Source organism: Leptonotus elevatus, chromosome 9 (genome assembly GCF_054856555.1).
Source record: "Leptonotus elevatus isolate MCC_2025b chromosome 9, RoL_Lele_1.0, whole genome shotgun sequence".
Lineage (NCBI taxonomy): Eukaryota > Metazoa > Chordata > Actinopteri > Syngnathiformes > Syngnathidae > Leptonotus > Leptonotus elevatus.
Window position 1 is genome coordinate 10,294,640 of NC_141247.1, and position 16,207 is coordinate 10,310,846.

At 39.8% G+C, this 16,207-nt stretch overlaps 1 protein-coding gene across 2 annotated transcripts in view; it reads left to right on the forward strand.

Moving 5' to 3' along the window:
* The window catches only part of fgfrl1a (fibroblast growth factor receptor like 1a), a 48,682-nt gene extending 37,484 nt beyond the window's left edge, over positions 1-11,198 (forward strand). For both annotated transcript variants that reach the window (XM_086084511.1, XM_086084510.1), the window contains exons 4-8: positions 6,329-6,388; positions 8,482-8,781; positions 8,894-9,066; positions 10,152-10,332; positions 10,469-11,198. In XM_086084511.1, coding sequence (XP_085940637.1) covers positions 6,329-6,388; positions 8,482-8,781; positions 8,894-9,066; positions 10,152-10,332; positions 10,469-10,914 — 1,160 coding nt within the window. In that variant the 3' untranslated portion in view covers positions 10,915-11,198. The remainder of the gene's footprint in view (positions 1-6,328; positions 6,389-8,481; positions 8,782-8,893; positions 9,067-10,151; positions 10,333-10,468) is intronic.
* The last annotated feature ends 5,009 nt before the right edge of the window (positions 11,199-16,207 follow it).

Consider the following 16,207-nt stretch of genomic DNA (forward strand, 5'->3'; position numbering starts at 1 on the left):
AAGTACGGTGTTCGTCTTCAGTGACATCGACCTCTATTGGCCATGGAAAAAACGCAGCTTTGGATTTACCATGTATTGGTCGTGGTACAATGGAATATTCTTCCCATGATACCATCAATGTACTCGGAACACCATCATCATTATTCCACTGGGCATCCTTTGCCAAATTGAAGAGGTAATATGCACACACAATAAATTTGTTACAAAAAAACAAAACAAATTAAAGATTGTGCTCACTTCCTGGTTTTCCACATATGATGTGCATATGATGCCTTCAGGAACATCTGGAGTTTATCATGTAAGGAGTGGGTCAAGTATACACACAAATTGTCACCATTTGTAGCATATACAAAACAAATGTTGAAGCTACAAAATGATGCCATCATCAACGTCTGGGATGGATGGATGATAGATAGATAGATAGATAGATAGATAGATAGATAGATAGATAGATAGATAGATAGATAGATAGATAGATAGATAGATAGATAGATAGATAGATAGATAGATAGATAGATAGATAGATAGATAGATAGATAGATAGAGCATCATGTTTCAAAGTGAGTCTCCCAGTGCAGTACGTGGTGCGTTTAGCTGAACGATGCACGGCTGTAAATTGAAAGAATCAAGGCCCCGCTATGTTTGCCAGTAATGACATAATAAACATGCGTTAACAAGACCCGCACACCACCTATGAGCCACCCGGACTAGCGGACATGAAGTCATTGCATGACGTCCTTGTCCATATTTTGTGTTCTCTTGGAATGGCTATTTTTTATTATTCTTGTGGAGAATGAATGAACTCTTTAGGGGGCCTTCAACATGCCAGAAAACAAGTGAACGTATCCCACTGAAAAGATCTCCAAAAGCAGTTTCATCATGACAACACCAAATGAGGTGTCTGTCATAAAAGGACGGATGGAAAAAAGTCTCAAGGACCCATGCCCAAAATTGAACAGGAAGCGAGCAGCCATTTAGGGGAAATTTGACCATTCACACAAGCCATGAAAGCACACCAGTTTCACTGATGGACAAGAAATGGGTGGACATATCTATCAAAAAACTCTCAAGCACCAGTGTGTGAAACTGAACGGGAAGTCGGCCATTTTGTTTTAGAGCAGCCATTTTGGAGTCAATTTGGCCAGTCACATGAAGTTAAAAGTGTGACACACGGCTATCATGACAGGATGAGTGGAAAAAGTCTCAAGGAGCCATGACCAAATGAAACAGGAAGTCAGCCATTTTGTTTTGAAGCAGCTATTTTCCCCTTGACACAAATTTGAAAAATTATCCCTCGGCAGTAGTTTCACCAATTAACATGACCTTGCATGTCTATAATGTGAGGATGCACGGAAAAGTCTCAAGGACCCATGTGCAAAACGCAACAGGAAGTCGGCCATTTTGGTTTGACACCGCCATTTTAGGCTCTACTTAGGAGGTGAACTCGGTTTCTGAAATTCACCCATGACTCCCAATTGGTAGCAGGTATCCACAACTCGTTCACCTATCTAATGTCAGCGGAGGATGGTATCAAAATTTGAAGATCACTTCAAGGAATCGCCATTAAGTAGTGGGTACGAGGAATTTCCCTCGGATTGATGTTTAAGCAAGAGTCCTGTTGATTTTGAATCATGTCCAGCCAAAGATGGTTTAGGTTTGAAAAAAGACTTGAAAACCACAATTACAGATCATTGATGTGCCTTTTGTTTTCCTTCTATTCTTTTACGCATTCCGCAAATGTGATTACACGCACATTACAGTACGGTGGTTACACACAACTCCTGCACGCACGCACTTGCAAATATTATCGCTACGTCTTGGCCAAGCGTAAACGAGCCGTGGTTGGCTCCAGCGAGTGCAACGAGACGAGTGAGTAAGTGATGGAAAACAGATCCGGAGTCTGCCGTAAAAGTGCTGCTCGTTAATCACACCCGTGTATTTGCACAATCTCACACGGACGCGAGAATAAAAGGTTTGTTGCATGGAAACAATGCAAGTCTTTCTCTCGTCACACTTTTTTTTTTTTTTCAGGAAGGGCCACTGAAACACGAGCACTCAGGAACAGACGAGGATATATTATCCTTCCCTGAGTGGGAATATTTTTCTTTTCATGCCTTGTTACGGGTAGGCCGAGGTCAGCCACAGAAAAGCAGACTGGGATTTACAGTATCGTATCGTTTGACTTGAAATAATCTGTTGCTTTTTCATGGCGATTCCTCGAAATCATTACATTTGGACCCCATGCTCTGCCCACATTAGACGGTTTTGGCAACAAAGCTTTTCAATTTAGAGCTGCATCAGTATTGGATACTGGCTTCCTATTGGGGCCCTATATTTCCCTAGTAGACGTTCATCATAGAGTGCAAGGCCTGGAATTCGACTATAATCCTTCCTTCAAACCAAAACGACTGACTTCCTTTTGAATTTCGGGCGTGGGTCCTTGAGACTTTTTGGTGTGTCCTGTTGTGTTAGACAAGTCCACACAATTTCATATTGATCAGTGAAACAGGTGTTTAGGCACATTTTCTCATTTGTGCAAATGGCCAAATTTACCCTAAAATGAGTGTTTCAAAATAAAATGGGAGAGTTCCTGTTCAATTTGACGGTCATGCCCGACCAGTTTTGTGTTGATCCGTGAAACTTGCGACGGGGGCTGCCGCTGGATTTTCTAAGTGGTCTGAATGGCAAAATTTGACCTTAAAATGGGTTTTTGATAGGGGTGTCAAAATGAGTGTGTTCATTTAAAGTTCCTTCTCCCTTACTTGGAAAGCCTGTACTGGCGGAATTCCAGTCACAACGCAGCAGACACATCCATATCAAAATGTACCTGTAATAAATTTAATAATAATGCATTTATTTGTGGCGACTGGCGTCAAGTTGTATTTTACAATTTAAAAAATGTGCAGAATTTCACGTTAAAAAATTTGATAGCTCTTAACTCATTTGCTCCCCAAAACGTATAAATATGTTCTATTTTAAATGTTTTAAATGTCCCAAAGACGTGTATTGATGCGTTTTTATGTTTGTTTTTTATGCTAGAGCATACAGAAGGTTTTGATGCTGCCTCTCAACTGCACAGAACGGTTGAAGAAATGGTAGTGATTACAAAAAACAGCCAGCAGGTGGCAGCAGAGATCAACCAGGGCCATTTTGAAACAAAGCTGTTTTCCCCACAGTTTGAAATAGATTTGTGAATAATGATGAAATTTAGCTATATTCTAATGCTAATTGCTGCAAAACAGATACAAATATCCTTTTTTTTCCTGATGAAAGAAGAGACTCTAATCTTTCTTTTGGTAGGTTCCATGTTTTTATAACAGTAGAACACAATATTCTGTGGGCCTTGCAATCAGTCGAAAATCCAGTAAAACAGAGCAAAGAGGGTTGCTTCAGTGAAAATGGTAGGGAGTGAACTGAGCTGTCACCAGTGTCTTACAAATGCAATTATGCCATCTAGGGGCAGAAAAATGACCTCAGCACAAATCATTATCACACTCATTTCTTTTTGACAGTACTGTAGTACATCTTTTCAATTTTAACTTTTGACTAAAAGCAGCCATTTTTCTATTAATTTAACTTTAGTTTCACTTTTGTGTTAACAAGAGTATCAAAACTTAGGGAAAAAAATATTTTATACAGATATCAAATTTGCGATTAATCGTGAGTTAACTATTATATTAGTAATGCGATTAATTATGATTTTAAAAAATGAATGCCCTGACACCCCTATTTTTTTACCAATATGGCGGACGTCCTTTTTCGATTCCAAGCAAGCGTCCATCAGCCTTTTTCATGCGTCCTGTTATTATAGACACATCAGACCCAATTTTGATCGGTGAAACTGGTTATGCACATGCGCGCGCACACGCACACACACACACACAGGTGGATGTAATTAGTGCACCGAGTCCATTCATGGCACTCGGTCAAACCTTGGTACAGCCGGTTTCAGGAAATACAAAACTCTCCTACTTCAAGTTAAACACACGTACACACACGACGCACACACAAATCCACACACACACTCCTTTCTAAAGCGTATTGTTTAGTCTGCAGGAGATGTGCTCACACGCCTAAAAAAAAAAAGGTGTGGAGATTGATTAGATGAGGACTTATAGGATCATGTTGAGGTGGGCTCACCTGAGAACACACGCACACACATTTGCTCGCTAAGCACAAGCTTGCGTTGTAAAAGCTTTTGTGTAAGAGGAAAAGTCGCCCAGGTCTGAATGCTCAGCACCATTTGCTCGTCTTCTTGATGACATTGCACTTCTCTCTGCTGCAGCATACCCGACTTGTTTTTCCTCAGGGCCTGAGCACGGAGGTGCGAAAGTGTTCTTGAACTTGCTCAATTTCTTTGTCATTATTATTTATAAGGGCCAAAAGGGAACACCGTAAATATCTGTCTATTTTTCTTTTGGCTTTGAGTTCCATTTTTCCTTTCAGAGTAGTTGGAACCAATGTTTTTGGAGAGGACTGAATAACTATCTTGTATTGTCATTCCCAATGTTTGTGCAATTGACAATTATGAACAGCCGCTCATTTCTGAGATTTCCGCAATGTATGAAATCTTATGAGCACACCGTATGGTAAGAAAAAGGCTTCCAAAATACAGTGGTACCTCGGAGTTTGAACATAATTCGTTCCTGCGAAGTGCTCAAAGTCCGAATTGTTCAACCTCCGAAACATTTTTTCCTATAGGAAATAATGTAAATGCAATTAATCCGTTCCCAAGCTCCTTGTGCCAGTATTTACAGAAGTAGTCACCGTACTCCGAAAATGAGGTCAAACTCTCAATTCAAAGTCTGAATTGTACGAGTTCCGAGACAATCAAACTCCGAGGTTCCACTGTACTATGATACTTGTTTTGATATTTTCAGACACTGAAGTTGACGAGAGCAAAGATGTGCATGTCAATTTTGGTGACGATTCAAAGCATTTACAGTTGTGCTCATAAGTTTACGTACCCTTGAGGTATGTAAACTTGGAAGCGCAACTGTAGGTGTGAGGACCCTCTCGCAATCCCCTCGTTTTGAACCAGGGTCCAAGCACGGAAGTGTAAGCATGATAAGAAATAAGTCAGACATTTGCAGTGCCTGCGGTCTGGTGGTTCTGTGCGAGGGCCATTAAGTCGCGTCATGGTGGCTGCTTTTGGCTCCTACACTGTGACCGCCGACCCACGCACCCACATGCACGCACATGCGCGCGCGCACACACATGCACAAGCATACAATACATACAGAGGTTGTGTCCACATATCCAGTGTCTCTATATTAAATCCTGGAAGGACGTGACCCTTTAGGAAAATACCGGCCCCCTGGACAGACACACACGCGTGCATAGTCACACACGCGTGCGCACACACCAGACCGTTGGTGTTCATGTTTCCAGACGTGCAAACAGATGCTGGACACATAATCTGTGATTCCTCAACTTTCCTATGTATTTATTGGTTTAATATTGGATAGAAAGTATACTGTACTATATATTTCTAATGAAGTCTTTATTTTTCTTATATTTACAAAAATATTTGTCAAAATATTTGTTTGTTATAAAAAAAAAATATATATTTTAATTATGCTTCCTTTTGTAACTAAGGAGCCCCCAACTGTACCTTCTTTCCTTTATGTATTTATTTGTTAAACATATTTTTATGATATTTGCAGTAAAATGGTTAATCATTTTACAAGCACTGAAAAATGTGTTGGTTTATTATAGAAATTGTCAATATTTTTATTTTAATATGCTTCTTTTCGTAACTGGTCCTTTCTTTGATTTACTTTCCCTTTTTTTATGTTTAAAATGGGTTTAGATTGCTTTAAATTAATTGCTATTTAAAAGAGCAGTTTTTTTTGTTAAAAAAAGGTCAATACTTTTTACATTAATTATTTCTTCTGTAAATAATGATCAGCCAACTACAACCTAATTTCTAAATGCGTTTATTAGTTGATTTTAATATATTTTAGATTATTTTTCATTTTTACAATTTTGTGAAAAAATATTTTTATTGAAAGAATATTTCATAAAGTTGTGTTATAATAATTGTATAATCTAATCTAATATTTTTTTATGATCCGCCCAATTTCAACCTACCTTCCCCACTTAATTTGTTTTTTGTTTGTTTTAGAAATATTTGTCAAATGGTTTGTGTATTTTTAAAATATTGCTTTATTATTTAAATGCATTTATTATTTAAATTGTTAATTACAATTTTCTAGGCATTTCTTTAGTATGAGAATTGTCTTTTTTTTTCTTTTATTAAAACAATAAATACATGCTTTGCACTACGATCAATGAAAACAATATATTTGTTTTTCTGTCATTCTAGATGATTCCCGAGCCGGATCCGCCAACTCGGAGCACGTTCTGGAGCTGGCCGGGAAGCTGGGTAATGACAATAAAAAAGATATCACATAATTATCTTCCATTTACCTTTGCCTTATGCATGTTTCTGTTTCTAAACCTTTTAGATTTGTTTCTTTGATACGCACATTTTTTGTGTGTGTGTGTTTTTGGTATGTGAGATTTTCATGTGGCAAAATATAAATGCTGAGGTCAACAATTACAGCAAGATCAAATGCATCAAAAACGCCTTCATTTTTTCATTACGATTTTTAGTGTTCATCCGATCGTCTCTGAACTTGACGGACAGGGAGCTGACTTGCTTGGCTGGTTCGTTTTTGGTGCTGATTGGTTGTGACGTTAATGTGATTGAGCAAGGTTAAAGTTCATGAGCGAGAACGGCAAAAATATATTTGCAGCAATCCCCATCAAGTCATACGTCAAATTAAAGGCCGTGACGAATACTTTCTGCATGTGTAATTATTTAGGCCATATGCCTTCTTATTATGACGTAATAACACATGTTTTATTTCTGACCTCGCCGTGAACCTCTCTTTCCATCTGCTCCCTGCTCACCTTCCCTTTGATTGAATTCATGTTCTGCAACATCAATCCGTTGCTCTTTGCTATGTTTTATTTGCATTTGAATGGCTCGCAGCTCCTTTTGCATGTTTTTCCTCGTGGATTTATGTCCAAACCATGCAGCTCCTCCTCCTCCTCCTCCCGTCTGGTTCAGATCGTTTCGGGCCGTCCGGTAGCGTTCCTCCACGAGCCGACAGGGACAAAGGGGTGCCAGACTTGAAAGCCTTTTCGGGAATGTTTGTTGTGCGATCCCGCCCAGTGGAGAGCCGTTTATAAGAACGTGTCACATAACTCTTTTGCCTGCTTGTTTACACGGCGCTGCAATAACAAGAAGTTTTCATGTGGCTGCTGGGGGCTGCAAAAGCAAGGGAAAGCTTGACCTTTCTCAACTATTTTTATTTTGAACAGTGCTGTCAAAGTTAAAGCGTTAGAAAATTAATTAATCACAATAAAATATCGTATTGATCATGTATTGATGCAGATCAATCACACTATTAATTTTGACCGCATATGATCCCTTAGCTGACAGCAGATGGTTACATTAAAGATAGCACAGGTTGTGTTGGACCAATAAACATAATTACATGCATTAAAGTAAATCATTTGATAAATGTTTGTGTATGACATTCAGAATATCTGTTCATGTCAAACTATTGGGGGTCATTTTTTTCCATTTTAAATTATGCAAGTAATTAACTGATTAGAAAAAGAGGAGGATGAGCGTGTGCAATGGATCCCACCCAAAAAAGTCCTCTTAACATTAAATGTCGAAATAATTAACACACAAAAGATGCTCTTCAATTTTTTTTAAATAAAAAAGTATTTTTGATCAAGTGATTAATCGTGATTAATAAACATTCTAAGATGTGATTAATCTGACAATTTTATCATTTGACAGTTCTAATTTTGAATAAAAAAAATATATAAGTAAACAGTGTTAGGAACGTTACTTTATAAAAGTAATTAGTTATAGTTACTCATTACTTGCTCAAAAAGTAACTGAGTTAGTAATTGAACTACTTTATAACAAAAGTAACTTATTACCAGGCAAAGTAGCTTTTTTTCACTACTTAAAAATGTTTTATATCAAACAATTAGATTTTAAAATATTATTATTTCAAATTTCATTATCTTTATCTTATTATAATATTTTAATTTTAGAAATTCAAATGATGTCCAGGTTATATAGGGTGTTTTCATGGATGTTTGTGAATATTTATGTCTCACTCCATAATGACACATATGAAATATGTGGCCCACTCCGGCAAAACATGTCGGCAGCATTCGTTTTGCACTAGACACAAAAGTTTACCGTTTGGACAAAAATGTTGATTTGGAGATTTCTCCAAATAGCCTCCTTGCGGTCCCTATTTTCATTTTCCAGCAGCACAAAAGTACTAAGCTAATATGGCCATTTCAGTCCCTGTACAAACGGTCTGTATTAATGGCATTAAGTCAGATTTGTTTCTCATCATAGGGTTGGACTGCCCATCCTAACCCTGTTGAATTTGGATTTGATTTATTTCATCCGCCACTTGCCTATTTTTGCCCCCGCAGTGCGTCCTCGCTTCACTCAGCCAGCCAAGATGAGGAAGCGCGTCATCGCCCGGCCGGTGGGAAGCTCCGTGCGCCTCAAGTGCGCAGCCAGCGGCAACCCTCGACCCGACATCGTGTGGCTAAAGGACGGACGGCCACTGGCCCACGGCGACGAGGACAACGGGGGTGCGGAGGAGGACAGGAAGAAGAAGTGGACTTTGAGTCTCAAGAGCTTGACGCCGGAGCACAGCGGCAAGTACACGTGTCACGTGTCCAACCGAGCCGGACACATCAACGCAACCTACAAAGTGGAAGTCATACGTGAGTCCTGCAGCAAAAAATTGCAATTATTAAATGTATCAAAATTAAATGTATATTAATGATTAAAAAAAGCAGTTGAAAGAGTAATGTTATTGCGTGTGTGTGCGGACAGAACGCACCAACTCCAAGCCCATCCTGACGGGCACTCACCCGGTCAACACGACGGTGGACTACGGCGGCAGCACGTCCTTCCAGTGCAAAGTGCGCAGTGACGTCAAGCCTGTCATCCAGTGGCTCAAGCGGGTGGAGGCCGGAGACGAGAGCAAGTTCAATTCCACGCTCGAGGTACAGCGCTACATCACGCCGTGCAACCCCTCCCGATACCGAGCAGTATGGGCTGACATCGCAGCAATCCCATTGGACCGTTTGGAGTTCCCACATTTAGGAAGCATCTCAATTTTGAATTGGATTCAATTGAACATGAGAGAGATAATAGAAATAGAAATAGAAACACTAATTAAATTACATAAAAGTACAAATAATTTTTTTTAATACATTGTACATTTTGACAAATAAATAAATCAATTAAATAATTCAAAACGGCAATTTGATAAATACAACCAAAATAATAATAATAATAATACATACATAATAATTATTATTATTCATAATTAAAAATGATTGAAAATAAATATTTATAATAATTGACCATTTTTGTATATACAGTATTATTATTTTTTTTAATCTAAAATAACGTATAACTATATAAAATTATAGTAATTAATAATGCATAGCAAATATGATGATTAATGACTATTCATTAATTTATTATTATTATAGTTTTAAAAAATGGTTAAACAAATAAATTAAACAATGAATGACATAACATTTAAAAAGTATTGCTAAATTAAAAAACGAAATCATATATATATATATCAATATCAAAAACAACATTTCATCAAAATTAAAACCTATTTAAAAAATGAAATGGTTAGAAATTAGTAGAAATGTATTTCAATATAATTTTCAATCAGATTAGAAACATCGACGAAAACAGATAAAAGACAAATAATTAAATAAATATCCATTTTAATGGAGATAGTAGCAAAACATTTATTAAATATGTAAATATTACAAAATTAAACACATTTGCTAATATGCATAAAATAGCACTTTTAATAAATAAAAGATACAGTGCAAACGTATTAATAATACTTATTAATAAAAATTAATACAAAAATAAATATATTTATTTAAACATTCCTTACTTGCTACACTTTGTGTCACTTTGTGAAGTGACATCGCCAACTACAGTACTGGCATGGCATCATCAAAAGACAAAAAAAAATAATCCTGATGTTACCACATGGTTCCGCAGGTCTAAATGTATCCCATGCCGACTGCTGCTAACGTTGTGCATTGCCATTCAGGTGGGGGACCACCGCTATGTGGTCCTGCCCACGGGGGACGTTTGGTCGCGGCCCGACGGCTCGTACCTCAACAAGCTTCTGATCACTCGCGCCAAGAAGGAGGACGCCGGCATGTATATCTGCTTGGGCGCCAACACCATGGGATACAGCTTTAGGAGCGCCTACCTCACCGTGCTGCCAGGTGAGAGAGAACACAAATCATTGTGTGTTCATTCGATCTATTGAGGCCCGAGCAGATGCGTTTTTGTTAACCACGCCCACTGAGACACGGTTTGACTTTTTTTTCTGTGATTTTGATCTCGATTGCCTCCTTGCAGATGTGAAGCCCCAAAACAACTTAGTCCTGACCGCCGCCTCGCCCAGCCTGCCCTGGCCCGTCATCATCGGGATACCGGCAGGCGTGGCCTTCGTCCTGGGCACCGCCCTCCTCTGGTTCTGCAAGTCCAAACGCACCTGCCCGTCATCATCCTCCTCTTCATCGTCTTCCTCGCAAACCTCCTCCGCCCTCCCCGTCCCGCAGCGCCTCCCGGTGGCGGGCCGCGAGCGAGCGTGCCCCGGCGCAGACAAGGAGGGCCTGTCCTACGAGGACTATGCGGTCCAGAACCAGAACCAGAACCAGCCGCTGACTTCCTCCAAGCTGTACCCCAAAATCTACACGCAGGACATTCACACACACACGCACTCACACGTGGACGGTAAAGTGCATGAACACCAGCATATCCACTACCAGTGTTGGCAGCAGAGGGACAAAGGACAGCCATGACACTTGAGTGCATTTTGGAACACAATGAAGAATGTAAAAAGAGATTTGTTTTTATTTTTTAAAAACAATCAAAAGTCCCTCAAAGTATTTTTTAAAATCGAATTATAAAGGAATAAACAGGCCCTCGTGTCCTTCAAACATTGGTGTCTCCTGTATATAGTCAGATAAGATTATATAGCATTTAGCATGCTTCTTCACCCAAGGGGTCTTTGTATAAATTTGTAATAATGTGAGTGAAATTTTATTTCATGTCAGTATAGTTAAAGAAGCACACCAACCAGGTTCGCTTCACTGGGGGGAGAAGGCGCGGGGGAGGGTGGGGGGATCGTTTGGGAGGCTGCTAAAACACTGCAAAGCACTTTGTAGCTATTTCATTAGGTACGCCATCAAACTCAGCATTTTGTGGAATTGTTTTAGACACAACGCCAGTTTTAGTTCATGAAATTTGGTAGGCATGTTATCTTTAGTAGACCCACAAAAACTCAAAAACACACAAAAAAAAGATTGAAGGCGCACCATAAACACTGGTTCTGGCACCGTAAAATATTTGGTTGGATTTTTGGGGGGGATTTTTTTTTAAATCAGCTCCCTAATCGAGTTTATTAACTACATGAAATTTGGATAGAGTTACACAAAACTCTCAGAAGCCATGCGTGAAAAAACAGGAAGTCTGCCATTTTGATCTAAAGCGGTCATTTTAATTTAATTGTTTACTTGAGTGAACAAACAGGTGGGGAATGCTAAATTGTGTGTGTGTGTGTTTTCTTCTGCCGGCAAAATTTGATGACTCACCGCTGGCTTAAATAATTATTATTTTTAAACATTTTATAGTGGATCTAAGCTTGGGTGTACCTGATGTTTTGGTCACAGAGTGCATGCATTCATTCACATTGAGCTCACTGCATATCAAGTTCATACCAGTTAAAACCTGTGAAGCTATTTCTCCTATTACCATGTGTTGTTATTTTTGCTCGTTGTGTTTAAAGCTAACGGACTGCCTCCACTACAGACCATTGTGTTAATGTGCACTTACCGCTGGCATGTATGGATGTGAATTGAAATGTTATTTTTTTGGAAAATATTCAAGTTAATGAATAAAGAGAAAGACATTAACATGTTTCAAGATTGGAAAAAATAATTGTATTGCTAATTTATTTTGTTTGGGCATTATACTGCATGAGCACATGAATATATATATATATATATATATATATATATATATATATATATATATATATATATATGATGTAATTGTAAGATATTGTATTTATACCTGTTGGCAGATATATGTTATGGATACTCGTATGGACAATCTTGTACAGTTGATCTTTTATTGCATATAAATTGTTGCTATTAAAAAAATGGTCTGTTGCTTTCTTGATTTGAGTGGAAATGTGGACTATAACGTAGACTAGATTATATATATAATACCTTCTATTTGTTCAGATTTCCTCATACTTAGCTGTGAAATTCCAATTTCAAACCATAACCCTGAATGTAAGACACTAACACTATCTTGAAACCCTGACTTGCCCTATTTTTAACGCTAATCCTTGCATGGAACCCTCAAGCAAAACCCCAACCAAGCCTTGAAACCCGAACTTCAAACCTTAACTCTGGCTCTAAACCTAAACTTGAAACTTTAATAATGGATCCAAATCCGACTCTGAAATCCGTTGGGCTCGTGTGCTCTCAAATGTTCCTTCCGTGACTGATCTTCTTCCACCTTTCATGTTGTTGTGCTCCAGATGAAGAACTCTTATTGATCGTGAGCGATCCCGGCTGATCATCTGTCCATTGATACTTTGCACACACCATTTGCAGCCTGTCACTGATCATTACCGCACGTCACGCACAAATCAAAGGGGAAGGTTTCCCCCCCTGGTCCCGTTCTGCAAATCATTTTGCGTCTTATTTGAGACGTTAACGCTGCTGGTTCATTTGGCACATCTGCTCCCCCCGCCCTCCCCTCCTCGCAACGGCCGTGAGGAAGAGGAGGGCGAGGTAAGAACGTCAAAAGCGTCGACACCTCAGAAGAGTCATCGCTCTCCACGTGACTTTTATGTCTTTCGCCGGTCTGGTTCTTTTCTTTCTCCCGGAGGTGATTCACGAGTTCCCGTGGTTAAAAAAAAAAAAAGACTGCTGTTGGCTCGGTCGTCGGTTTGGAGAGCGTGACAGCATCCAGGCGTGACGCTGAGGTGCCTTCACATGCTTCCAATTATGTTCGTAATATTTCAAAGGACGAGGGTGCTTGTCTTCCAATGTTAGTGACAAAAAGCAACAACTTATTAACAAGCTGCTAAAAAGACGTAAGTAGACGTCTAGGAGGTTCAGCACAATCGAATACGGTGCGATAATTTGATGCCTTATCCTTTTTGAAACCCAAACCAGGCTTGAAACCCTAACCCAGAAATAAAACCCTAACCTTGGCTTGAAGCCATATTCTGACAATCTTTTGAGACCCAATTTTGAAACCCCAATCCTAATTTAAAACCCCAAAAATGTCTTGAACCCTATTTCAAAGCCCCAACCGAAGCTCCTTAAGACCATAACCATGGTTTGAAACACAAATTCGAAGCGCTAACCAGGACTCGAAACCTACATTCAAAACACTAACCTTTGATTCAATCTCTGATTAAAAACCTTAGCATTCCAGGTCTGTTTTTTAAATCCTTATTTCAAACTCTAACATATCAATTGTAACAGTGAGCCGAACTCTGCCTCAAAACCTTATTTTGAAACCCAAAACCTTATTTTGAAACCCAAACCCTTGTTTGAAACCCTAACTCAGGCTTGAAACTTTAATTTAAAGCCCCAATTTAAGAGACCCCATTAATACCCTAACCCAGCCAAAAACAGGGCGAAACCTTCATTTGGGACCCTAATTTAGCACACTTACCCTAGTTTGAAAAACTAAGTTGAAATCTTACCTTGAAATCCAAATCCTAGCAAACCCTGACTATTCTTTTGAACCTTAATTATAATCTCTAACCTCAAATCTTAAACCTAATTTGAAACCCATAACATAGCTAAAACCACAACAACAACAAAAAGATAGCTTAAAAAACTGTCAATTGAAACTTGAAATCCTCGAATGCTTATTTTGAAACCGTTCTTGAACACCAAACCCTTTTTTTTTCAAACCCTAATACACGTGTCACCAACATTGCGCCCATATGAGTTGTCTGTGAGGCCTGTTCTAAAAAACAGTGATGGGACATCGTGATTGTCGTGGAAGGCTGTAGAAGTGATCATTTTAAAATGTGAACACTGGCAGAGATTGATCAAAATGAAGTTGATATGTATCACTTTTTTAATGATCAACTTCCCTGTGATGGAGCTTCCCATTGGTCCAACTTCAGAATCGACAGCCAATCAGGTTATCGTATTGTCCGTGTCACTCCCACTGCTAGTTCCCGAAACCCTTACGTTCACTTAAAACTCGAACCCAGGCTTAAAACCCTCATTTAAAACCCTAACTTTGTTAGAACCCGATCCTAACTCGAAACCTTAACCCAGGCTTAACAAACCTTACATAGGATGCCTTTGGTGTGAGTTTGTGCGCTTGTAAAAACAAACGTGTGTGTGTGTGTGTCGTCATGGAGGAGATTCTTGTGTGTTTGAGTCAACAGCAGCTGTGCTCGCTGAAGAAGAGGAGCTGTCCAAAGAGCTTTTTACAGCGAAGAAAAGGAACGCCGTTCAGGTGCTCAATGGGGGCAGCCGGCATGACCGACTCGCACGCACACGCACACACACACGCACACCCCCCCCCCCCCCACACACACACACACACACACACACACACAACAGGAAGAATGGCCTGAAAAGACACATCAAGTAAACTATAGAAGTTGTGCAGGCCCAGATACACAAAGACACACACACGCACACAAACTGCCCTGCACTTGGTACCACTTGGTTTGGCGACCACTGTACTATGGAACTTGTGAATGCGCTGACACAAAAAAGTAGCTCCGATGCACCCCCCCCCCCCCCACACACACACACACACACACACAAAAGTATACACACGCATACATACACTTGTCTGCGGTTGCAACAGAACAGAAGCAGCGGAACAAAAACAAGAAAAAAGCGGAGGCTAAAAGGGGGTAACTTCCATCTTTCTCGCACCGACTGCTTCCCCCCTGTGGCTCCGTCCTGCTCCCGAGTCCCCACCACCCACCTTATGATAATTAACCAATGAAAATGAGAGTCACTCGAGTCATGTATGGGGTTCCGCAGGGTTCCGTTTTGGGGCCCCTGCTGTTGTTATTGTCAAAGTGGGTCCAGGAAGTAAAAGCCCTACCACAGTTTAGCTTGAGCCACAGGCTCCCTGTAAACAAGCTCCCAGCTTGTAGTCCTTGGATTAGTCCAACGTTTTGCTCTTAGCATCCTTTCATGATTTTAAGCAGTGCGTTTTGGGGTTTTATCCTGGTGCAAGACCCATGACCTGTGACTGAAACCAAGCTTTTTGAGCAGAAAATTTCTCTCTGAAAAAACTCTCTGTCTTGAGCCCTTATTGTACACAGCACAGCCCGTTCCTGATGTAGCAAAGCAGCCCCAGAACGCAACAGTGCCTCCTCCATGTTGGGACAGTGTTCTTTTCTTGGCATGCTTCGTTTTTGTGTCTGTGAGCAGAGTTGACGTGCCTTGCCACAATGTCCCTCTATTGTCTCGACTGTCCATCGGAAATTCTTCCAGAAGCTCTGTGGCTTGTCAACATGCAGTGTGGCATATTCCAGTCTCGCTTTAGTGTGGTTTATTGTCCTTCTTGGTCATCTCTCATGAAGTCAACTAAAAAAAAGAACGGATGGTATGATCTAACACTGATGTCTTGACCTTGGAGTTCACCTTTCATTTCTTTGGAGGTTGTTTTGGCTGCTTTTGGTAGCATTTGCGTTTGCGCTTCCTTCCTTTCTTTCTTTTTTCCTTCCCTCCTTCCTTTCTTTCTTTATTCCTTTCTTCCATCCCTCCCTCCATCCTTCCTTCCCTCCCTCCTTCCTTTCTTTCTTTCTCTCTTTCTTTCTTCCTTTTTTCTTTCATTTTTCTTCCTTCCTTCCTTCCTTTTTTCTTTCTTTCTTCCTTTCTTCCATCCCTCTCTCCCTCCCTCCTTCCTTCCTTCCCTCCTTTCTTTCTTCCTTCCTTCCTTTCTTTCTTTTTTTCCTTCTTTCTTTCTTCCTTTCTTTCTTTCTCTCTTTCTTTTTTCTTCCTTCCTTCCTTTCTTTTTTCTTTCTTTCTTCCTTCCTTACTTTCTTTCTTTCTTTCTAATCTTCAGAGACAACCCTTTCCT